The 26460-nt window shown below is 39.2% G+C and overlaps 1 protein-coding gene across 3 annotated transcripts in view; it reads left to right on the forward strand.

The window, feature by feature from the left end:
* The window catches only part of SCAPER (S-phase cyclin A associated protein in the ER), a 495909-nt gene that overhangs the window by 313999 nt on the left and 155450 nt on the right, over positions 1-26460 (forward strand). For all 3 annotated transcript variants that reach the window (XM_082647309.1, XM_082647310.1, XM_082647311.1), the window contains exon 24: positions 24679-24794. In XM_082647309.1, coding sequence (XP_082503435.1) covers positions 24679-24794 — 116 coding nt within the window. The remainder of the gene's footprint in view (positions 1-24678; positions 24795-26460) is intronic.

Below are 26460 nucleotides of genomic sequence, written 5' to 3' on the forward strand. Positions count from 1 at the left end.
GAACATAATGGTTGCTTGATAAATGTTTGTTGAATAAATGAATGAAAATGTCAAGCAACAGTGGGCAGTAAGAAAGTATTACCCAGTCAGGAAAATAGTGACTACTTTAGGTATTTCAAAAAGAAGAGTATTTAAAACAAAGATTTCATTATAAAAATTATTGGACAGGTTGGAGGAGCAAAAAGAGGAGGCTGATGGTACCTAGAGAGTTATAACTGCAGGATGCTATTCCTCTCCACCCCTGCACCACCCAGAGCTGGAGTAGTAAAAGATGGGAATGTAGGATTGCCTGGAACCTGTAAATCCACACCGATCACTGGCAATGCTGTAGCTCATCTACCTTTGAAAAAGTAATATTTCTGATTAGTTATAATATATGCATTGTATGTATATATTGTACAGTGCAACTTTAAATTCTGGTGTAATGTTCATTGGACACAGCAATGTGTATAGAATGTGATTCTCTTGTGCTGCTTGTGCATTTTGGTATTTCATATGTTTAGGGATTGCAATCTTTTGATTTATTCCTTTGTAGGCTGGGAAGTGTTTTATTAGTATAAAAAGCTTGCATTTATTCAAGTACCTACTCAGTACTTAAATGCCAGGCACTGTGTTAAATATTAGGATTATAAAAATTAATTTTTAAAGTGCAAGTTGTAATATATAAGTAAATTTACCTGACAACACTCACATCTTCATGTAAATATGTTCAGACCATATATGTAAGGTGTTTAAGCTTGTATAGAAATTTTTAACTTAACAGTTTTGACCTGCCTGTTTACTTTGAAATAGCCCTAGTTCTTCCTATCAAGTTATGTTGTTCTTTAAAAAAGGGGAGGTAGCATAACTGCATATCTGACACAGTCTACTGACTGTTAGGCAGTGCCACTCAGAGGCCATCTGAAATATAGTAAGTGTATTTCTCAGCAGATTAGAGAAAAGGTGCTTTGTCAGAAATAGGTTAATTTAATAAAATGCACTTTCTGAGAAGACAAAATCATGTCTATGGGTGGCTAATAGCTTACAAAGCTTAAATATTCACTGCTTCTGAGCTTATGGATATACTGACTAGAGCTTGGAAAACATGAGCACAAGATCATTCAAAAGTCTTTCACTGACGTTCTGGTCTCCTCTTTGAAATATTCCGTGTTCAAACTGTTCCACACTCTGTTCTTTGGTACAGATTATAGGGGCCTATGATGTAGCCCCCCCTGCTGCTATGAACATAGAAGAGATGCCAAACCAATATCTACAAAACCTTCAGAGGACAATGGCACCTATATGGTGATGCCATAGGAATCCTTTTAAGTTCAAATTAAGGAGAAAGAAAAGTAGGCTTTTTTTTTCAGAGTCATAGCGACCAATATATGACGTTCATTGGGAGAAATATTGTCTTTCCTAGAAAAAGCAGTGTATCTTCCCGTTTCTTCCTTCCCCTTCTCCTTCATATTTTACTCCTTTATCTTTTCTATGAAATTAATATTATTGAACAGAGATGGCTGATTAATGACAAATGCAGTAAAAAATCTGTCTAATTTTCAGTCCTATGTACAAATACCCAATTCAAGCCACTGTTCCATTTACCAAGGTTATATATTAAAAGGTTAAAACCGTTTTTAAACATGTTTTTCACTTGGCATTATGAAAAGGAGGCATGAGACCTGTCTCTCTCCTGCCTTGCATGAACCCTGTGTCCTGTGACTGCCACATACTCATTTAGCATGTAGACATTACCTTGAAAATCATTAGATTCTTTTTATCCCTAGTATACTTAACTGAATTCTAAGCTTTTTCATGGAGGAGAGTCTGATCCTGTGCCAGACCAGTTTGTATCCCTTTTGCCTTATACATAGAAGATGATTGGTAAATTGACTCTTCTTTCTCCCACATCCAATCAGCAGCCAAGGCTGTTGCTTTTACTTGTAAATATAGCTTTTAGCCAGCCATCCTACTTCTCTATTTGAATTGTCACTGATGGTGTTGGGTCCCTAATCATTTCTACTATTTGAGTTGTGTTTTGTCTTACCCCTCTCCAGTCTGTCCTCCATATAGCTTCCAGAGCGTGCTTTCAAAAGTGAAAATCTGGGTGTGTCACTCTGCTTTAAAACCTTTTGGAAGCTCTCTGTTGCGTTAGAATAAGATTTAGACTCTCTTTCTTTGAGTACGAGGTCCCCTGCAAAATTTGTTCTCTTCCTACCCCTCTGTCATCATCTCTCAACATTTCCCCCATCACTTCACACTCGTAACCATTTTCAGTGGCTTATTGCTCCTTGAGTGGGCCTTGTACCCTTTTATCTGCATACACCTCATCCCCTAGAACACCTCCCTCTCTCCCGCTCAGTGCATTTGCCTCCCCCCACCCCACTCACCCACCCACACACACACATCCACCCTCACCCCATAATCAAATACTTTTACCTGGATGGCTTCTTTTGAGGCTCAACTCTGGTGTCACTTCCTCTAGGAAGTATTCCCTGTCATTCTTCTGATCTTCACCCAAGCAGGTTAGGTACCTACCACGTAAGCCCAGGGTGTACCCTGTACCTCCATCATATCACACTATGGATTTATCACACTATGTTGCATTAACCTGTTTTTTAATTTTCTTTCTCAGTAGAATGTGAGGTCTTTGAAGGCAGGTCCTGATCCTCTGTGCGTCTGTATTTCTGCCATTTAACAAACACCGTGCACACAGTTGGCAGGCAATAAATGTTTGTTCAAATAAATTGAATGTTTTTTTTGGCTTGTCTTCTAGTCCATTCCTTGCCTTAAGGCAAGCAAATGCCTAAACATTCAAGATAGATGTTTGTCTGGGCCAAATAGCTTACTTTACAGAAGTAGCCAACTTGGCAGATTTGGTAATACTAGGAAAGAGTTCTGGGAATTACCTCACAAAGTCAGTCTATTCAGAGGGAAAAATTGGTGTTATCTCAAAGAGTTGCAGCAGTGACTCTGTTTTATTGTGTTTGCTGTCATTTACATATTCCAAGTTTATTATATCAAGGACCAAAGGAAGCTGGAAAATATTTTTATCTTAAAAAGCCTATACATAATTTACCTCATTAATTTCTTTTTTTAATTGAATTTTTAAAAATTGATTTTGGCTGCGCTGGGTCTTCATTGCGGTGCGTGGGCTCTTCGTTGCAGTGTCCAGGCTTCTCTAGTTGCGAGCTTCTCTAGTTGCAGCTTGCAGGCTCTAGAGTGCGCGGGCTCAGTAGTTGCGCCGCGCGAGCTTAGTCGCGGTATGTGGGATCTTAGTTCCCCAACCAGGGATCGAACCTGGGCCCCATGCATTGGGAGCATGGAGTCTTAACCACTGGACCACGAGGAAAGTCCTCTGCATCATTAATTTCTTGAATACAAAATCCAAAGTACAGACATTAGTTATCCTTAAATTTGATTTTTTGCTATCTGTCGATTTGGTCTTCTGAAGCACCAACTACAGTTCCTTATATATTCTGGGTACTACATAGATTATTTGCTGAATTGATATAACATGCTTGTTCATCTGTGTACAAGTTGTGACAATAAGTTGTAAAATATGCCATAAAAATATAGTAAGATTATAGAGCACATAACATTTGCCAAACTACCCAAAATGGCCACCTTAAAATATTCTATGGTGCATCTTTGCCTGATCTAATGTGTTCAAATTATATAACGGAATTAGATCATTTTCAGGTTCCTTCTTAATCTAAAATTTTTAGTTTCTATAATTATTTTCTGCCTCTTACCATTTACTCCTAGCTACTTGAATAATAGCTCGTTTTCAAAGCCTTATTCTCAAGAACAATATAGAGCCATCCCTTATGTAGAAATGTATAGTTTATTATGTCTATAATGCTATCTTCCTGTCTAGGGAAACTTCCCAGCACTAACTCTATATCATTGTACTCACTCACAGACATTTTAGTTCAATGAAGCAATTTTGTTTTTCAGTGCATGGTATGCAGAGAGGCAGAATAGTGTGATGGTTAAAGCTCAGATTCTAGAATCAGATATACCTGGATTTGAGTCCTAGACCAGCCCTTACTAGTTACATAATCTTAAAGAAGTTACTTATCTTCCCTGAACTTTAGTTTCTCCAAGTAAATGGGAATGATAATTGTATCCACCTCATGCTGTTGTATTATATGAGACGTGCTTGCAAAGCAGCACTTAAGAGAGTACCTGACCTTGTGTGCACACGCTTAACAAATGTTAGTGAATTTTTTATGTGCCAAGCACATGGGAAATAGCACTAATTCAGACAGATACCGGCCCTGCCCTTATAGGCAGTTAAACAGTTAATTACAGTAAAGAGTGATGAGTTTTTGAGGAAATGATTGAGGAAATACAGAGTTGTTTGTGGAAGTCGTAGGAAGACTAAATACAACCTAGAGGTCAGAGAATGCCCTTTTGAGGAACTAATATTGAAGCTGAGGCTGATGAGGTGAGAAGGTAGACTCAGCTAAAATAAAGGTATTTATGAGAGAAATCATACTTCAGTGAAATTTTGAGGTATCAGAAAGATTCCAGGATATGTCCTCTCAAGAACATTAAGGGTCTACTCTTACGGGTATTAGTACTGAATGAACTAGAAGTGAAATGTGAAGTCTAGACAAAGCAAGAACCCTCAGCAGTTAGGAACTAATATTTATTTGATGACATTATACTAGGTACTTAGCTGAAGAAGCAGGGACAATATAAAGAAGATGATGATGATTCTAATGTTTATATAGGTCAATTTATTTAATTCTCTTAATAACCTTTTGAAGTGGGAATTATGTGCCCTCATTTGTAAGAACACTGAGGCATCAAGAGGATAAGGAACTTGCCTGATGTTATGCCTAGTAAGTGAACGAGTTGGGATTCAACCCGTGGCAGAATTAATCCATAGGCCATGCTAACAGCTTCTAAACAGTAAGTAAGACGTAGTTTGTATCTAATTCACATATCATAAAATTCACCCCTTTAAAGTATACAGGTCAGTGAGTTTTAGTTTATTAACAAGGTTGTGCAATCATCGCCACTATCTAATTCCATAACATCATCACCCCAAAAAAGAAACCCCATACCCATTAGTAGTTACACCCCATTTTCTCCTCCCCCAGCCCCTGGCAACCGTTAATCTACTTCTATCTTTACAGATTTGCCGATAGAATTAATTTTTTTGTATTGACTTATATTGTGAGACCTTGTTAAACTCACTTATTATTTTTAGAGCTTTTTTGTATGTTCCTCTGGATTTTCTGCATGTATGTTCAAGTTGTCTGAGAAACTGAATATACAAATAAACAATAGCCAGCCCATATATAACAATAGAACAATGACCAGCAACCAGTTTAGGAAGCCAATCTACTACCTCTGAAGCAATCAACCCAGAATGGTCAGAAATTGATCAGTGACTGCCAGCTTCACTGTTTTCTGATCCTGCTTCTAACTCAAGACCCACCATGAAAAGATGAGTATGCTACTCAAGCCATCACATAAGATGCCCACTCCTAGTTAACCTACCTCTAGCTTCCCCATGCCAATAGCCTCCAAACAGTGCATACTTGAAGCCTTCTCTCTTTTTCATTATAAAGGTTACCCATCCCTCCGCCAAATGTAACTGTTGGTGGCTGACTATCTGCTATAGCAAACTCTAAACAAATAACATCTGTTCTTTAAAATAAAAAAAAAAAAGACACCATTTGTGCCATAACAACAAAATCTAAAACATCATTTCTGCCTGTCTTTCTCAAATCCCTACCTCTCCCTGTCCCTGCTGAAAAGGCTTCCTAGTGTTGTATGCCTTTTAATGTTTATACATGGATGTCCTCAGAAGTGTGGACTCTTTTTAGGATCTTTACATTTCTTTTCCATAAGATAACTTTACTTCCCCATAATGGGAGGATATGGACTTGCATTCTGACTTAAAACTAAAACCTTTTTCAGACTTCAGACTAAAAGCTGTGTAAATATAAATTGATTACCAAATTTCTCTTCAAATGAACTTCGTTATTCCTTGTAAAGAGAAAGAGATTCATATATGCCTTTTTATAAAGAAATAAGATTCTGTAATGGTCTGGTGTTCTCCAGACTTAATGAGTCTTCTGAGTTTTGTTTGCCTTGAATAAGCAGACTTTTAAACATTTTAGTTCACCTTTAGTAAAGGTCTTATCTTATTCTCACTAGCTAAAAGTGGTAGCACAGAGCATCTCTAATTCAGTTACAATTCAGTCGGGCAGCACTAACTCTTCAGTAAACATTTGATCATATTTGATTTAGCAAAATCAGGAAGAATGACCAGATATTCTGCCTTTCACACTGTTGTCTGTATAAGAAGGCCTTGTTTGCAGCATCTTAATGGGGAACAAAAGCTCTGCATGGTTACACAGTTTTCATCCACGATCAAAGTATAAATTAGCACAATCATCTTGAAGTCCAAAATCTGAAAGGCTGCTCATTTTTGCCTTCTTCCTTGCCATACTTTGTATCAGTCTCTTAAGTAACAGATGTAGTGTGGATTTTGTCTCCTCTGTTTTCCCTGTATACTTTAGATGCTAGAGAACAGGAGGGGCTAAACCGGAGTGCAGACTCCAGATAATCCATCTGAGAAAACATTGCCTATCACTAGTTATTTCCCCCCTTTCATTTCCTCCTGACTAAATTAAGCAGACCCAGTGCTTCCTAGCAGGATCATTTCGAAAATCAACTGTAACTGATTTTCCTAGTGCCCCATCACAAGGTTTTTGACCTAGCTGCTTCTTGGAAAAAAATCTTGCAGTAAATATCCTATCATGGGCACAAGTGGGAAAGGCATACTCTGAAGACTTTGAAGCAGTATCATGCTACAGTTGGAAGGCTTTACTGGATTTCACTGACATCCAGGAAGGAAAGGGTTTTGAAAGCCTGCCATAGGCCAAAAAAGTACTGAAGGCCAATTGGGCCTGGAGCTGCAGGGGGAGACCATCCTGGGCCACCTGGAGTCTCTTCTAACCCTGGTCCCACATTCCCTCCCTCCTCACCCAAGGCTTGCTTCCCTCCTGCTGTGTGCACATTTCTTCCCATTTCCTGACAGTCTCAAGAACTGCACCACCAGTTAAAAGAACTACTCATATTTCAGTCCCTTAGAGTCTAGTTAGCTCTCATTTCCTTTTTTATTTACTTGTGATAGTCAAATTTGGCATTCCTTTGCATTCTCTGAGTCTGGATTACTTCAAGTTCTTTGAATTTTTTTAGTTGCTAGTGAATGCTAATATAAGAGCTCAGAATCCCCCCTCTAATGCTAAGAGTAACTTCACCTTGTCTTCACAATAACATTGAGCTAAATACAATGTGGTATTCTAGATGGGATCTTGGAACAGGAAAAGGTCATCAGTAGAAAAACTAGGGGAAATCCAAATAAGGCCATAGCTTAATTAATAGTATAGTTTTAATTTAATCTCTTAGTTTTGATAAATGTACCATGGTTTTGTATGATGTTAATATGAGAGAAGGCTCAATTAAAGCATATAGGAATTCTCTACTGTACTTGTAACTCTTCAATCTAAAATTATTTCAAAATAAAATATTCTTTGAAATTTTAAAATAATATCAAGTCCAAGATTTTACAAAATTGGGATATTGAGTGATAAGTGTGCCAAAAGTCACGTACATTCCTATAGCCACACACTAGATTTCCCCCACAGCTTTCTTGGTATAGACCCATTATACCCTTGGAAGTCAGATAAACCTAGGCTCAATCCCTGGCTCCACCACTTGCTAGCTGTAAAAATTTAAGCAAGTAACTAACTCCTCTAAGACTATTTTTCTTTAATGGGATGATGATGAGGTACCAGTTTTGAGGGCTTAGATTAGATAACAGCCTAGGGGTCTGCCACATTGTAATTCCTTGAATTGTCACTTTCAGCCCTCCAGGATGGCACTTGGAGAAAATTGCTCTCCCCATCCCTTCTTAAGGACATAAAAGGGTCTGGGTCATTACTTCCCTTGAGAATAAGGGGGAAAAAACAAAACAAAAAAAAAGAATGCCGAGATGACTAAGGCAGGACATAAGCAAAGATGACTGGCAAAGGCCTTGCAGTTGGCCTTCACATTTCTGGCCTCTCCTCTCTGGGCTTGTCCCCTTCAGGCAGGCCTAACATCAGGGCCTGCCTTGCCTTATCAGCCACAGTTTCTAGCTTACCTGTATCCTTGCCTTGACTTTCCCAGGCACATGAGTGTTTCTAAGCCTTTTCTTTCTCATTAAGGATTGATGGCTTTTCTTTCCTCTTAAGAGAATTTCTGATGTGAGAGCCCAGAAATTAGACTGTACTTTTATATTCAACAGCTATTTATTGAATACCTACTTTTTGCTGGACCTATAGAAACGTAATCCCAGCTGTCAAAGAGCTCACAGTCTACCTTGTGGTTAAATAAATAATCAGTATGATCTAGTTTACAATTAAATAATAGAAAAATCAGTCAAGAAGTGCCAGTGTCACAATGGAGCAAGAACAGAGTGCTCTAGGACCACTCCTCTCCATTTCCTTGCATCTCAGTGGACAAGAGCCTCGAGCTCTATGGTCCTGCTCCCTGGGAGCTGCTGGACCTAAAGGAGTTTGTCCTTGTTACTGGTCCTTGTCCGTATCGCTCCCTTGCCCAAAACAGATTCTCCTTGGTCTCATGGTCCTGCGTTTCTTTTGCCTCCCAACTTTAAAGCACCCAGGAGAGTTAAGATGCAGCAACAAGGGAAACAGGGAACTGCTGTGGTAAGACTCCTCAAGTTCTGCGGTAAAGCAGCGGGTAGCCTGGAAGTTAGGAATGGTGGGAGAATAAAGGAGTTGCACGAGGAACTTCATATGTAGGTCCTTGACTTTGAATCCTTTTTTTGTCTTTTAGTTTGATAACATGATAACTCAGAAAACTGTCCACATTGACACCCATTATATCCTGAAGAACTAGTCCTCTGTGTGCATACAACTCTTTGTACATCCCCTTATTATACTGCTTATCTCACAGTGTTGCATTTGTCTATGTTAAGTCTGTCTCTCACTGTAGCTATGAGTGCTGGGTCTGGCCCAGTGCCTGCCACTTGGCAGCTTTGTGGAGCGTGAAGATGAGGGAAGATCAAAATGACTTTATTGTGAGTTTTGTTGGACTGCAGTAATAAACTCTATACACTAATCTTTGGTCATCTGTCTCATAACAGCTTAAAGAGAAGGAATGAGAGCACTCAGGTCTGTGTCCTGCTTTCATCCTTCAGTTCCTGCACCACCCCCTCTCACTCACCCTGCCCTCAGCTCACTTAGTCCAAACAGGTCAAACATGGCACAATTCAGCTCCCTCGGGGAGAGCCTTCCAAAGGGTCCATGTTCTGATTAGCATCACAAAGGAATTCTTCCTCTCATCTTGAGAAAGCTTTTCCAGCCTCTCTCAGCCCCACTTACCTTATTACCTAACCCTTCAAACTGTGGGTTATGATTTTACTCTTTTTGGCACCACAGTCCCACAAATTTACAATTTCCTTGTGATATTCTTGACTCCAGAAACTGATTCTTTCAAGTGTGAGTGTCTACGGCTGAAAGACTGAGCCAAACCTTTATGTAGATTATGGGAATGTGAAGAAGCGGACATTAGAAGGCTTAGAAGAGAAAAACCATGTAACAGAAGAAGGAATATCTGTTCATTATACTTGCTTCTTTTAAGCTGACCATAACAGGTGAAGATAGTAGTTGAGTAGAGATGATGTCATTTAAATGGTAGGAAAGTTTTCATTATGGGAAAAACAGCTGTAAAAAAATTCACTCTAGAATCTTCTCATCTCTATAAATGGGGCTACTAGTTCTAAATTTATGAACTTGCCAAAACCTACTTGTACTATCTCTAAACAGGTCTTAAGGTGTCACCAGATGCTCCAAACAAATCTAGCCTAGCCTATCCTGCTAATGAACATGCAAACAGTTTTCCCCATCTGCCACCTCTGTCTAAAAGGCTAGGAAGGCCTTCCTCTCTGATCACAAAGAATGTAATTACTGTCTATAGAGAAGTCAAGTACAAAGGCCATCAGCCTTTTCAGGCCACCAAAGATTAACAGCTGCCTCTCCTTTAATTGGGAGAGGTAATAACAGTTACTCTAGTTAATAATTGAATGGATTCCTAGGCCATGTAATTCAGATTGAAGCTGTCATTTTTTGCTGACCTTTAGCTAAGCTGGGTTATTATAATGGAGCCTCTAATCCTATTAGTCAGTTGTCAGTCTCACAGTGGGAGAGAGCAAAGGAAGGGAGAGCTATTAAGGTGTTATGTCTGGTACACAAGTAAAGCCACATATTTCCTCTTCAGAGGTATTTTTTTCTTGCTCACATCAGAATGGTAAAGCTATTTATGAAAGTTCTAATTTCATAATTTCTGTCTGAACGCAGAGTATTTGGAAAAGGGGTAACAGAAAAAAAGGAGAAATATCTAGTTCACCTTTCTAGATGAGGTATTTTCAATCAGTTAACAAACTTTGCTTGGTATCTGCAGTATGTGCATCCTGTGCTTGACCACAGTTGAGAATGCAGAGGTAGGAGAGCTTAGGCTTCACAGTGTAGTACATGAACACAAAAAGCTCTGGGATAAAGTCAAGAGTGATAAGGGCCATAAGAGAAATACAGTTAAATACAAAGACCTTTTGACTTTTGTTGAGGGGATCAGGAAAGACTTTATGAGTGATTTGATCTGGGTCTTAAAGGATTGAGAGATAGCATTTGAACATTACAAATCGAGAAGGGGGCAGGTTGGATGGAGAGTATAGTTATGGTTAAGCATTTTTAGCATACTTGCTTTTTTCTAGACACTGAGAGGGATAGGAACAAGTATATGACCATGTATTTGAGGAGCATCCAGCCTCACTGTGGCATCCAGGAATATAAAGAGAGCAGTGTATAGGAAGTACCACGTGATTGGCACAAGAAGCTAGTGTGGTGGGAAAAGAGAGGAGGAAGAAATGAGAGGCTCTCTACGTCCTTTAAGTCTACCTGGATTACTGTGTGAAAGTGATCTTCATTTGCATAAAGAGTATTTAATGCCACATGCTTAAGAAGGTGTTTTCCCCCCCCTAGATTTTAACATTTGGGCAACTCATCATTGAGCCAGTTTGAGTTTCCCTTTCTGTCCCCCTGAGGTGAAAAAGGCATAGGCTATCAGAGGATTGTCTCATCTACCTTTATGTACAGAGAGAGAGAGCTGTTCATTTGCACTGTGTTAGGAAATAGGATCCAGTGGGAGGTGTTTCTCCTTGTTATGCTCACGGGCCCCTATAATTGTGTTAAACTGTCATATCTCACAGGACATTTTTGCTGTTTGAGAGAGATCTTTTCATTTGTTCATCCTTTTGTTCAGTCACTCATCCATCAAGTATTTACCATTTCTGTTCTGTGTCATCACTGGGGCTGCAGAGATGAGTCAGCTGCCACTCTTGAGGAGCTTGCAAACAGAGAGAAATGGGGCCCTGAGGTAGGACAGAGATGATGGCATGAATAGGAGTTGATGTGGGGCATGAAGAAGAAGTTAGGAGGATACTGAACAGTGTTCCCACTTGGCCATGCTCTGTGGATGAGAATCCAAAAATGGCTTGTTGGATCTGTAATACAGGAGTGCACATGACCAAAACCATCCTTGATTTCTCTGGGGAGAAATTTGTGGGGTTTTTTATTTCACAGTTGGTTTTGCTTTTTTTTGCTTCAGTTCCTTGAAAAGGTGCAATTGATAAATTAGAACTTCAATTTTCAATAATACTTTAATAAAAATTTGGCTTTGAATGGCCTATCTTCCTGAAATTGGCTTTTTTTTTTCCTGCTTAATGTCTGTTAGAGCCCATGTTTTAAGTTTTTCAAGAGGTCATATCCATGTTGTTGGCACTGCATGAAAGGCTTTGAGTTTATTTTGTTTTGTTTTTAAGGCATAGATGTGTACATTAAGATGGTCTGCTTTCACTCAGTCCTTTTCCCCTACACTTTTGCAATGTTGACCTAGTTCTCTCTTGTTGTGGAAAGGTCTGTGAGAACAGCAGTGGTGCTGTTTTGTTTCTCTGTGGACAGATTGCATCAATTGGAGCATCTGCTTGGCTTAGGGTATGACATAACTTTGAGTTGAGAAATATCAAAATACAAAGGCTTTACATTGAAACGGAGTACAAGTGGAGAATTTAGTTTCTTGGTGGCTATTAAGGAGGCTCAAGGTGAACATGTGTTTCGGTCTCGAAAAACTGAATTTTGTTCTCGGTCATGAAGCTCAATCCCAATGAAAAACTATTCCACTAGGCACATGCAGTAACAGGAATTGTATCCTGGGATCATACCAGAGCAATTGACTATCTGTGTTTTCACAGTTAAAATCCTGTTAAAATACCTTTGTGAGCCTTCTTTTCCAAAACTGTTGATGAAGCATTTTCTGAACAACCATTGATGAAGCATTTTCTGAGTACATTCCCCTCTGCTAAGTGTTGGGGATATGGTGATGAAGAAGACATGGTCCCTGGCTGCAGGAAGTTCTGAGTTTAGTGGGGATACAAAGATGAAAAGCTAGAGGATCATCCCTTCTAGGAAGATCAGTATATGCCAAAGCACAGAGGCATGAAACAGCATGGACCACATGGGGAATCTGGTTGAGAGAGAGGCAGGAGCATGGCAGGGAAGGAAGCTGTTAGAGAGGGATCAGATTCTGAAGAACTGTGCTAAAGAGTTTGGGCCTCATTCTGTAGACAGTGAGGAAGCAGTCATTCAAATGTTTCACCCACAGAGTGGCGTGATCACATTTACTCTTGAGAATATTATCTTCATTGCATATAAAGGCATCCAGAGCAGGGCTACTCAAAAGAGAGTCCACAGGCCAGTGCCAGGCTACTGTCACTAGAAGATGGTGAGATAAGTACACAAATCAAGAGTAATTTTATGTCTTTCATCTAATATTTTAAAATGTGGGTTCAAACTTAGTATACCTTTTTTCCCTCATTTGTTTAGTATTTAATTTGTATTATATTTCACAAAACTATTGGTCACAATGGAGTTAAAATATTAAAAACAAAGAAACAAACAAAAACACCTGACTTTTATCTTAGAGTGTTTGGGAAGCACTGCTCTAGAGAATGGTGTGCTGTGAAGTAAGCTAGGATCCAGAGGTACTAGTTAGGAGGTTGCTGCAGTGCCTCAAGCAACAGACCATGAAAGCCTGAACTGACATGGTAAGAATATAGACATGGATAGAAAAGGCAAAAGTTAAGGGCCATAACAGGAGATGAGTAATCAGAACTTGGAGGCTGAATCAGTGTGAAAGCTGAGGAAGAAGAAAGAGTCTAGAAGGGCAAATGTTCTTTTAAGAGTCTGCTGAAAGTTGGACCCTTGCTCTATGCATTATTATGAGCTTTTCCATCCCTGTTTTACAGAGATGTTTCACTTATTTTTAATGTGGTTATTTTTTCATATTATTAAATATTTTATCTATAATTCCTATTTGAGTATAGAAGAAAGGATATGTACATACGTGTTTGCTTCCCTATCTTGACTCAGAGCCCCTCTGCCGTTTCCCCTGGGCTAAAGATGCTTCCGTGATACCCTAGGCCTGGCTCTGGTAAAACTGCTGGTAGGATAACCAATCACTACCAAATTAAATATTCATACGTACTACATGATCTCATTTATATGAAATTCTACCGTGGACAAAACTAACCTACGGTACCATAAATCAAATCAGTGGTTGCATCAGGGAGGAGGGATTGACTGTGAAAGGGGCATGAGGGGACTTTCTAGGGTAATGGAAATGTTCAGGTCTTGATAGGTGCTCATCAAATTTAACTGAATGGTATCCTTAAGATCTGAGCTCTTCACCCTATTGTAAAGTATACCTCAAATTTAAAAAAAAAAAAAGCAAATGAACAAAATGTGTTCAACCCCATCATTATCAGGGAAAGACAAATAAAATCCTCAATTAAATGTGAGTATACAGGGACTTCCCTAGTGGTCCAGTGGTTAAGAATTGGCCTGCCAATGTAGAGGACATGGGTTCAATCCCTAGTCCGGGAAGATCTCACATACCATGCAGTAAAGAAAACCCATGTGCCACAACTACTGAGCCCGTCCTTTAGAGCCTGTGAGCTGCAACTACTGAGCCCGTGTGCCACAACTACTGAAGCCCACACACCCTAGAGCCCGCACGCTGCAACTGCTGAGCCCACACTCTGCAACTACTGAAGCCCGTGCACTCTAGGGCCCATGGGCCACAACTACTGAGCCCATGTGCTACAGCTACTGAAGCCCACGTGCCTAGAGCCCGTGCTCTGCCACAAGAGAAGCCACCACAGTGAGAAGCCCGTGCATCACAACGAAGAGTAGCCCCAGGGCTTGAACCCATGTCCCCTGCATTGGCAGGCGGATTCTTAACCACTGCACCACCACAGAAGCCTCACTGCATCCCCGCCGCAACTAGAGAAACCTGCATACAGCAACGAAGACTCAGCACAGCCAAAAAAAAAAAAAAAAAAAAGGCGAGTATACACCCATTAGAATCACTAAAGTTTAAAAAAAAAAACTTGATAAAGGCAAGTTTTGGTGTCATTGTAGAGTAACTGAAATCATCACGGCACTGCAATGTGTATAAAAATTGTTCTGACTATTTTAGAAAGCTGTTTGGCTATAACTAATAACACAACCTATGCACACTCTGTGACCCAGCAGTTCTGCTTTTAAGCATATACTCAACTGCATGTCACATGTGCCCAAGTACATATACAAAAATGTTGAAAGCAGCATTGTCCAGAGTTTCGAAGTGGAAGCAACCCAAATGTCAATCAGCGGTTAAACATTTAAATAAGTTGAGGTATGTAATCAGACAAAGGAATACCATACAGCAAGGAAAATGAATCGAATACTGCTACAGGCAACAATATGGATGAATTTAGGGGAAAAAACAAGGAAGAAAAATTAGATATTATAGAATATATAAAGTGTGATTTTATTTTTATAGAACTGAAAAGAAAACAAAAGGATTCTGTGATTTTAGAAGTCAGGAGAGCCTTTACATCGGGGAAAGACGGAGAGATAATGAGTAGGATGGGCACCAGGGGTATTATGGCATGTTACAGAGCTTTATTTTTTAATTTTGGAGTTATTACAATGTGTTTTCAATTTGCCATAGCTCATCCAGCTATATGGTTATGATCAGTGCAGTTTTATCTGTGTATGCTATGTACTAATACAAAGTTGTTACTATTTTCTAATTATATTGACATCCTAGCATAAGAAGAAAGAATGGTAACAGCATTATGGTTTTAAATAAATTACTGAGCACCTAGTTTTCAATTTTCTGATTGTTAGTTTTATTGCAAGGAAACATTTTTTCATTAATAACAACATAAATTGTTAATTTTTAATCTTAAAAGTGTGAGGTCTTGTCTAGGATTCATGATGAACTTCTTATAGTCTCAGATTGTATTTTATTGTGCACAAAGAATGAGTAAATGAATGATTAAGATATTATACTACCAAACTCCAGACATGTACTGGAGCCAATAATTGATAGTCCACATCAAGCAGGCAGAGCATTGTGCTTTGAACATCAGAAGAATCAGGAAAACATGTTTGACAGAGCCTGTGAATAACTCATATATCTCCCCCAAGTACCCCCCCCCCAATAAAAAAGCCCTTCAGTATTCCAAAGACATTTGAAGGCTTAATGAACTGTAGAATACTATTAAAAGAAATATAGGGGGGTATTGTAATAGAGGGGTTGAATATTAGTTTCCTAGGGCTGCCATAACAAAGTACCACAGACTGAGTGGCTTAAATACCACAAGTTTCTTTTCTCAGAGTTCTGGAGGCTGAAGTCCAGGGTGAAAGTGTTAGGAGGTTTGGTTTTTTTCTGAGGCGTCTCTCCTTGGTTTGTAATTGGACACCTTCTTGCTGTGTACAGCCTTTTTCTCTGTGCATGTGCATTCCTGGTTTCTCTTGTTCTCTTATAAGGACAACAGTCATATTAGATTAAGGCCTCACCCTAACAGCCTCATTTTAACTTAATCACCTCTTTAAATTTCTTATCCTCAAATACAGTTATATTCTGAGGTACTAGGGGTTGGGACTTCAACATAAGAATTCAGTGGAGGGTGGGGACACAATTCAGCCTATAGCAGGTTGCTATCCTGTATTTCACATATTTGATGCAGTGATTCTGTGTATGCTTAAAAACTCTTGCCGTCCCCATGCCAGAGGAATGCAAAGAGCTTATATATCCTTCCCACAAGAATGGTATACAAATCAGAAGTTGTATAGAAAAATCATAAGTTGAGTTCTAAAATGGTTACTTAATATTCTCCCTAAAAGAGGTGAAGTGGCTTTTTTTATTTTTATTTATTTATTTTTGGCTATTATCATTATCACAGACTTTTATTTTTTTAACATCTTTTTTGGAGTATAATTGCTTTACAATGGTGTGTTAGTTTCTGCAGTATAACAAAGTGAATCAGCTCTATGTATACATACACCCCCATATCCCCTCCCTCTTGTGTCTCCCTCCAGCCCTCCCTATCCCACCCCTGTAGGTGGTTACAAAGCACTGAGCTGATCTCCCAGTACTATGCGGCTGCTTCCCACTAGCTATTCTACATTTGATAGTGTATATATGTCCATGCCACTCTCTCACTTCGTCCCAGCTTACCCTTCCCCCTCCCCATGTCCTCAAGTCCATTCCCTATGTCTGTGCCTTTATTCCTGTCCTGCCCCTAGGTTCTAAAGAACTTTTTTTTTTTTTTTTTTAGATTCCATATATACGTGTTAGCATACGGTATTTGTTTTTCTCTTTCTGACTTACTTCACTCTGTCTGACAGACTCTAGGTCCATCCCCCTCACTACAAATAACTCAATTTCGTTTCTTTTTATGGCTGAATAATATTCCATTGTATATATGTGCCACATCTTCTTTACCCATTCATCTGTTGATGGATACTTAGGTTGCTTCCATGTCCTGGCTTCTGTGAATAGAGCTGCAATGAACATTGTGGTACATGACTCTTTTTTTATTTTATTTTTATTTTTATAATTTTTTTTTTTTTTGTGGTACACGGGCCTCTCACTGTTGTGGCCTCTCCTGTTGCGGAGCATAGGCTCTGGACCTGCAGGCTCAGCGGCCATGGCTCACGGGCCCAGCTGCTCCGTGGCATGTGGGATCTTCCCAGATTGGGGCACGAACCCATGTCCCCTGCATCGGCAGGCGGACTCTCAACCACTGCGCCACCAGGGAAGCCCTACATGACTCTTTTTGAATTATGGTTTTCTCAGGGTATATGCCCAGTAGTGGGATTGCTGGGTCGCATGGTAGTTCTATTTTTAGTTTTTGAGGAACCTCCATACTGTTCTCCATAGTGGCTGTATCAATTTACATTCCCACCAACAGTGCAAGAGGGTTCCCTTTTCTCCACACTCTCTCTAGCATTTATTTTCTGTAGATTTTTTGATGATGGCCATTCTGACTGGTGTGAGGTGATACCTCATTGGAGTTTTGATTTGCATTTCTCTAATGATTAGGGATGTTGAACATCCTTTCATGTGTTTGTTGGCAATCTGTATATCTTCTTTGGAGAAATGTCGATTTAGGTCTCCTACCCATTTTTGGATTGGGTTGTTTGTTTTTTTGATATTGAGATGCATGAACTGCCTGTAAATTTTGGAGGTTAATCCTTTGTTAGCTGCTTCATTTGGAAATATTTTCTCCCGTTTTCAGGGTTGTCTTTTCATCTTGTCTATGTTTTCCTTTGCTGTGCAAAAAAGCTTTTAAGTATCTTGAGGTTACATTTGTTTATTTTTGTTTTTATTTCCATTTCTCTAGAGGGTAGGTCAAAAAGGATCTTGCTGTGATTTATGTCATAGAGTGTTCTGCCTATGTTTTCCTCTAAGAGTTTGATAGTGTCTGGCTTTCCATTTAGGTCTTTAATCCGTTTGGAGTTTATTTTGGTGTATCGTTTTAGGAAGTGTTCTAATTTCATTCTTTTACATGTAGCTGTCCAGTTTTCCCAGCACCACTTATTGAAGAGGCTGTCTTTACTCCATTGTATATTCTTGACTCTTTTATCAAAGATAAGGTGACCATATGTGTGTGGGTTTATCTCTGGGCTTTCTATCCTGTTCCATTGATCTATTTCTGTTTTTGTGCCAGTACCATACAGTCTTGATTACTGTAGCTTTGTAGTATAGTCTGAAGTCTGGGAACCTGATTCCTCCAGCTCCATTTTCTTTCTCAAGATTGCTTTGGCTATTTGGGATCTTTTGTGTTTCCATACGAATTGTGAAATTTTTTGTTCTAGTTCTGTGAAAAATGCCAGTGGTAGTTTGATAGGGATTGCATTGAATCTGTAGATTGCTTTGGGTAGTACAGTCATTTTTACAATATTGATTCTTCCAATCCAAGAACACGGTATATCTCTCCATCTGTTTGTATCATCTTTAATTTCTTTCATCAGTGTCTTACAGTTTTCTGCATACAGGTGTTTTGTCTCCTTAGGTAGGTTTATTCCTAGGTATTTTATTCTTCTTCTTGCATTGGTAAATGGAAGTGTTTCCTTAATTTCTCTTTCAGATTTCCCATCAATAGTGTATAGGAATGCAAGAGATTGCTGTGCAGTAATTGTGTATCCTGCTACTACCAAATTTATTGATTAGCACTAGTCATTTTCTGGTAGCATCTTTAGGATTCTCTATGTATAGTCTCATGTCATCTGCAAACAGTGACAGCTTTACTTCTTCTCTTCCAGTTGGGATTCCTTTTATTTCTTTTTCTTCTCTGATTGCTGTGGCTAAAACTTCCAAAACTATGTTGAATAATAGTGGTGAGAGTGGACAATCTTGTCTTGTTCCTAATCTTAGAGGAAATGGTTTCAGTTTTTCATCACTGAGAATGATGTTGGCTGTGGGTTTGTCATATATGGCCTTTATTATGTTGAGGTAAATTCCCTCTATGCCTACTCTCTGGAGGGTTTTTATCATAAATGAGTGTTGAATTTTGTTGAAAGTTTTTTCTGCATCTGTTGAGGTGATCATATGGTTTTTCTCCTTCAATTTGTTAATATGGTTTATCACATTGATTGATTTGCGTATATTGAAGAATCCTTGCATTCCTGGTATAAACCCCACTTGATCATAGTGTATGATCCTTTTAATGTGCTGCTGGGTTCTGTTGGCTAGTATTTTGTTGAGGATTTTTGCATCTATGTTCATCAGTGATATTGGCCTGTAGTTTTCTTTCTTTGTGACATCTTTGTCTGCTTTTAGTATCAGGATGATGGTGGCCTTGTAGAATGAGTTTGAGAGTACTCCTCTCTCTACTATGAGTTTGAGGAGGATAGGTGTTAGCTCTTCTCTAAATGTTTGATAGAAGTCACCTCTGAAGCCATCTTGTCACGGGCTTCTGTTTGTTGGAAGATTTTTAATCACAGTTTCAATTTCAATGCTTGTGATTAGTCTGTTTATATTTTCTATTTCTTCCTGGTTCAGTCTTGGAAGATTGTGCTTTTCTAAGAATTTGTACATTTCTTCCAGGTTGTCCATTTCGTAGTTGCTTGTAGTAATCGCTCATGATCCTTTGTATTTCTGCAGTGTCAGTTGTTACTTCTCCTTTTTCTTTTCTAATCCTGTTGATTTGAGTCTTCTCCCTTTTTTTTTTTTTTTGTTGAGTCTGGCTAATAGTTTATCAATTTTCTTTATCTTCTCAAAGAACCAGCTTTTCGTTTTATTGATCTTTGCTATTGTTTCCTTCATTTCTTTTTAACTTATTTCTGATCTGATCTTTATGACTTATTTCCTTCTGCTATCTTTGGGGTTTTCTCTTCTTCTTTCTCTAATTTCTTTAGGTGTCTGGATAGGTTGTTTATTTGAGATGTTTCTTCTTTCTTGAGGTAGGATTGTATTGCTATAAACTTCCCTCTTAGAACTGCTTTTGCTGCATCCCATAGGTTTTGGGTCATCGTTTTTTCATTGCCATATATTTTTAGGTAGTGTTTGATTTCTTCTTTGATTTCTTCAGTGATCTCTTGGTTATTTAGTAGTGTATTATTTAGCCTCCATGTGTTTGTATTTTTTACAATTTTTTTCCTGTAATTGATATGTAGTCTCATAGCATTATGGTTGGAAAAGATACTTGATAAGATTTCAGTTTTCTTAAATTTACCTAGGCTTGATTTGTGACCCAAGCTATGATCTATCATGGAGAATGTTCCATGAGCACTTGAGAAGAAATTGGATTCTGTTATTTTTGGAAGGAATGTCCTATAAATATCAATTAAGTCCATGTTGTTTAATGTATCATTTAAAGCTTGTGTTTCCTTATTTATTTTCATTTTGGATGATCTGTCCATTGGTGAAAGTGGGGTGTTAAAGTCCCCTACTATGAATGTGTTACTGTCGATTTCCCCTTTCCTCGCTGTTAGCATTTGCCTTGTGTATTGAGGTGCTCCTATGTTGGGTGCATAAATATTTACAATTGTTATATCCTCTTCTTGGATTGATCCCTTGATCATTATGTAGTGTCATTCTTTGTCTCTTGTAGTAGCCTTTATTTTAAAGTCTATTTTGTCTGTTATGAGAATTGCTACTCCAGCTTTCTTTCGGTTTCCATTTACATGGAATACCTTTGTCCATCCCCTCATTTTCAGCCTGTATGTGTCCCTAGGTCTGAAGTGGGTCTCTTATAGACAGCATATATACTGGTCTTGTTTTTGTATCCATTCAGCCAATCTGTGTCTTTTGGTCGGAGCATTTAATCCATTTACATTTAAGGTAGTTATCAATATGTATGTTCCTATTGCCATTTTCTTAATTGTTTTGGGTTTGTTATTGTAGGTCTTTTCCTTCTCTTGTTTTTCTTGCCTAGAGAAGTTCCTTTAGCAGTTGTAAAGGTGGTTTGGTGGTGCTGAATTCTCTTAGCTTTTGCTTGTCTGTAAAGGTTTTAATTTCTCCATCGAATCTGAATGAGATCCTTGCTGGGTAGAGTAATCTTGGTTGTAATTCTTTCCCTTTCATCACTGTAAATATGTCCTGCCACTGCCTTCTGGTTTGTAGAGTCTCTGCTGAAAGTTCAGCTGTTAACCTTATGGGGATTCCCTTGTATGTTGTTTGTTGCTTTTCCCTTGCTGCTTTTAATATTTTTTCCTTGTATTTAATTTTTGACAGTTTGATTAATATGTGTCTTGGCATGTTTTTCCTTGGATTTATCCTGTATGGGCCTCTCTGCGCTACCTGGACTTGATTGACTATTTCCTTTCCCATATTATGGAAATTTTCAACTATAATCTCTTCAGTATTTTCTCGGTCCCTTCTTTTCTTCTCTTCTTCTTCTGGGACCCCTATAATTCCAATGTTGGTGCGTTTAATGTTGTCCCAGAGGTCTCTGAGACTGTCCTCAATTCTTTTCATTCTTTTTTCCTTATTCTGCTCTGGGTAGTTATTTCCACTATTTTATCTTCCATGTCACTTATCCGTTCTTCTGCCTCAGTTAGTCAGCTATTGCTTCCTTCTAGAGAATTTTTAATTTCATTTATTGTGTTGTTCATCGTTGTTTGTTTGCTCTTTAGTTCTTTTAGGTCCTTGTTAAACGTTTCTTGTATTGTCTCCATTCTATTTCCAAGATTTTGGATCATCTTTACTATCATTACTCTGAATTCTTTTTCAGCTAGACTGCCTATATCCTCTTCATTTGTTTGGTCTGGTGGGTTTTTACCTTGCTCCTTCATCTGCTGTGTATTTCTCTGTCTTCTCCTTTTGGTTAACTTACTGTGTTTGGGGTCTCCTTTTCGCAGTCTGCAGGTCCATAGTTCCTGTTGTTTTTGGTGTCTGCCCCCATGGGGAAGGTTGGTTCAGTGGGTTGTGTAGGCTTCCTGGTGGAGTGAATTGGTGCCTGTGTTCTGGTGGATGAGGCTGGGTCTTGTCTTTCTGGTGGGCAGGGTCGCGTCTGGTGGTGTGTTTTGTGGTGTCTGTGACCTTATTATGATATTAGGCAGCCTCTCTGCTAATGAGTGGGGTTGTGTTTCTGTTTTGCTAGTTGTTTGGCATACGGTGGCCAGCACTGTAGCTTGCTGGTCTTTGAGTGGAGCTGGGTCTTCGCGTTGAGATGGAGATCTCTGGGAGAGCTTTCGCTGTTTGATATTACATGGTGTCAGGAGGTCTCCGGTGGAACAATGTCCTGAACTGGGCTCTCCCACTTCTGAGGCTCAGGCCTGACACCCGACCAGAGAACCAAGACCTGGTCAGTCACACAGCTCAGAAGAAAATGGAGAAAGTGAGGGAGGGAGGGAGGGAGGAAAATAAAGTTATTAAAATAAAAAGTAAAATAAAATTATTAAAAATTAAAAAGTAATTAAGAAAAAAGAAAGAGGAAAGCAACCAAACCAAAAACAAATCCACCGATGATAACAAGCGCTAAAAACCACACTAAAAAAAAAAAAGAAGAAACCGACAGGCCAAACCCTAGGACAAATGGTAAAAGCAAAGTTATACGGACAAAATCATGCAAAGCATACACATACGCACTCACAAAAAGAGAAAACGGAAAAAAATATATATATATATGAGATATATCTCATATATATGATATATATATGAGATATATCTCATATATGATATATATGAGATATATCTCATATATATGATATATATATGAGATATATCTCATATATATGATATATATATGAGATATATCTCATATATATATGATATATATCTCATATATATATATCTCATATATATATGATATATATATCATATATATATATATATAAAGGAAGAGAGCAACCAAATCAATAAACAAATCTACTGTGATAATAAACTCTAAATACTAAACTAAGATAAACATAAAACCAGAAACAAATTAGATGCAGAAAGCCAACTCCAAGTCTACAGTTGCTCCCAAAGTCCACCTCCTCAAATTTGGGATGATTCGTTGTCTATTCAGGTATTCCAGAGATGCAGGGTACATCAAGTTTATTGTGGAGAATTTAATCCACTGCTCCTGAGGCTGCTGGGAGAAGTTTCCCTTTCTCTTCTTTGTTCTCACAGCTCCTGGGGTTCAGCTTTGGATTTGGCCTCGCCTCTGTGTGTAGGTCGCTGGAGGGCGTCTGTTCTTCACTCAGACAGGACGGGGTTAAAGTAGCAGCTGGTTAGGGGGCTCTGGCTCACTCAGGCCAGTTGGAGGGAGTGGTACAGAATGCAGGGCGAGCCTGTGGCGGCAGAGGCCAGCATGACGTTACACCCGCCTGAGGTGCGCCGTGTGTTCTCCCAGGGAAGTTGTCCCTGGATCACGGGACCCTGGCAGTGGCAGGCTGCACAGGCTCCCGGGAGGGGAGTTGTGGATAGTGACCTGTGATTGCACACAGGCTTCTTGGTGGCTGCAGGAGCAGCCTTGGCGTTTCATGCCCGTCTCTGGTGTCTGCGCTGATAGCCGCAGCTTGCACCCATCTCTGGAGCTCAGTTAGGTGGTGCTCTGAATCCCCTCTCCTCGTGCACCCTGAAACAATGGTCTCTTGCCTATTAGGCAGTTCTAGACTTTTTCCCAGACTCCCTCCCAGCTAGCTGTGGTGCACTAGGCCCCTTCAGGCTGTGTTCACGCAGCCAACCCCAGTCCTCTCCCTGGGATCCGACCTCTGAAGAAGCCTGAGCCTCAGCTCCCAGCCCCCACCTGCCTTGGCGGGTGAGCAGACAAGCCTGTCAGGCTGTTGAGTGCTGGTGGGCACCGATCCTCTGTGCGGGAATCTCTCTGCTTTGCCCTCTGCACCCCTGTTGCTGCGATCTCCTCCGTGGCTCAGAAGCTTCCCCCCCACCAACCCCCATCTCTGCCAGTGAAGGGGCTTCCTAGTGTGTGGAAACCTTTCCTCCTTCACAGCTCCCTCCCTGAGGTTCAGGTCCTGTCCCTATTCTTTTGTCTCTGTTTTTTCTTTTTTCTTTTGCCCTACCCAAGTACATGGGGAGTTTCTTGCCTTTTGGGAAGTCTAAGGTCTTCTGCCAGCGTTCAGTAGGTGTTCTGTAGGAGTTGTTCCACATGTAGATGTATTTCTGATGTATTTGTGGGGAGGAGAGTGGTCTCCACGTCTCACTCCTCCACCATCTTAAAGGTCTCCCCTTTTTTAAAAGAGGTACATCTAACTGGTTAGTTATTAGATTATCTTGTATTACTGAAGAAAAAAGTTCTAGCAAAGGAAATCTTTGTGGAAGTCAGTTTGTCTTGTTAAGTGGTAATTAACATTACAAAATAATCCAGTTTTTAAAAGTGTTGCTAAAAACTTCTGTTTGAAATGATTTTTTCCTATGCTTGGAGTGCTTCATCCCTTTCCCTTTTCTTTTTCCTGTCTCAAAACCTCAACTTTCTCAGAAAAGCCTGTGCTGACCCCTTTCCCCAATATACAGTTGATTCCCCCACTGTTCTCATAGAGCACCTTTCCTTTTTCTTCAGAGTACTTATTGTAGTTCAAATTGTTTTATTTATATTTATTTGATTAATGTTGGTCTCATCCACTAAATTTTAAGCTTCATGGGGGACAGCAACTATGATTTTTTGTTCACCACTTTTGGCCTATAGTTCGTAGCACTGAGTAAGCATTCAATAAGTGTTTGTAGAATAATTGAACCAACAGAATATTTCACACTACAACTAAATATTTCATTTGGTTATAATTTTATGCCTGGGAAATGGGGTTAATTTCTTTTTGTATTTCTGTTTAGAATGTGGCAGATCAGATTGCATTTCAAGTTGCTGGTGGATTAACAGCCCTTGAACACATTCTTCAAGTAGTGGTCCCAGTCACAAATGTGAACACAGTTTCACGAATTCCTCCTAAGTAAGTATAGTTTTTTAATCTGTCTTTCACGTTTCACTTGTGAGTCATTTCTGCCCTATGGTTTCCATATGGGGGACCACAGGAAAATTGTATGTTTATTCAGGCTTGAATAGCAAAAGCTTACACTCCCCATTAGGGAGAAAAACAGAGGTGCTCGACTTCATTTACAAAACTCAAATTGAGCTTGAAAAGCCTTATGAAGGAAATTTCTTTGGTCTGTGACCTTTTCTAATCCTAAATCAAGAGGAACTGATGAACTTGTGAGAAGTTCTAACTGCTTACAAAATTTGAACAGAAATGAGTAGTAATAACAGCTAACTTTTTGTATTGCATACAAAAAAGGAGGTAAGTACATTGACAAAGGCCTGAGCTGTGAAATTTGAAGAAGTCCCTAACGTACAGGAAGAGCAGTCTGAGGCCAAGACTGCCATAGTCTGGAGTCCCAGCCAAATAGTTGGGAAGTGGTTTGCAGTTTGGTCTTTTAACTGCAAATTGCTCTGTCGTAAGGATCATGTGCATCCTTTAGACCCAAGATCTACTTGCTTATTCTTTTACATCACCCTTTGGTCCCTGGCCATCTAGGATGTAGTAGCAGACAGCATTATTTCAGAAGTATTGTATTCCTGAGTTGTAACATGCACAATTTTTGGATTGTGGAGACTCTTATTTACAGGGTTTAAATGAGAAGTTTTGATAAAAGTTCAGTTATATCACTGAGAAACTTTTAAATATTTAATTAGCTCTATAAAAGTGAGTGCTTCATTTGTGTGCTGGATACAACAGAAAAAAAAAAATTCCAAGAGTATGTTATCTTTCTTCCTGAGAGACATTTGGTAAAATAGAAATAGCGCCAGCTTTGGAGTCAAACAAACTTGAATTCCAGTTTTACCTCTGCTGGTTACTAGTTGGGAGAATTGGGACAAGTGCCTTAATCTTGTTGCATCTGTTTCCTCATTTGGTCAAACAGGGGTAATCATATTCACCTCACAGTGTGGGGATCAGTTGAAGTAATAATGTATGTGAGAGTTCTTTGTAAACCTTAAAGTGTTATATAAATATTAGGTGACAGTTTTTAAAGTAGTAATCTTGCCTGGTTCAAGACAGTGTTATCTATTTGACGTGAGAGATTTCTAAGTACAGACTTTGATACTGAGTTAGTTTGGGTTGTTTTGCTCTACTGACAAAGTAGAGATTAATGAAAGAAGGTATAGGTGTCCTTTAAAGTCAGGATATCTTTCTTTGGAGCAGAAAATCGTACATGGGGCAGTTATAGCACACAAATAGATGTTCTAACCCAGAAGAGTTGCTACTCCTTATCAAAGTAGACTTTATTGACAGTGTGTTGCTTGGAATGTTGTCAGCCCTCAATGTATATTAATTGTCAGAGAGAGAGAGAGGAAGGAAAGAATGAAATACAATAAAATGTTTGAGGTAAGAAAGGAAATGACATTTGATTCTTTGGGACAGTGCTTTTCATAACTGTTAATAATTCATATTGTTCATCTTAACTGCACCTATAGTTTTTGTTTTGTTTTTTGGTTTCATTGTTGTTGTTGTTGTTTTGTTTGTTTTCTGGTAGGTTGCAACACGCATGACCCTGAGCTCCCTTAATGGTAACCTAGATGAAATGCCTATTTCCCCAAAGCTACCTTTGTCATTGTGGCAG

Source organism: Grampus griseus, assembly GCF_964374135.1.
Source record: "Grampus griseus genome assembly, chromosome: 2".
In the NCBI taxonomy this organism is placed as follows: domain Eukaryota; kingdom Metazoa; phylum Chordata; class Mammalia; order Artiodactyla; family Delphinidae; genus Grampus; species Grampus griseus.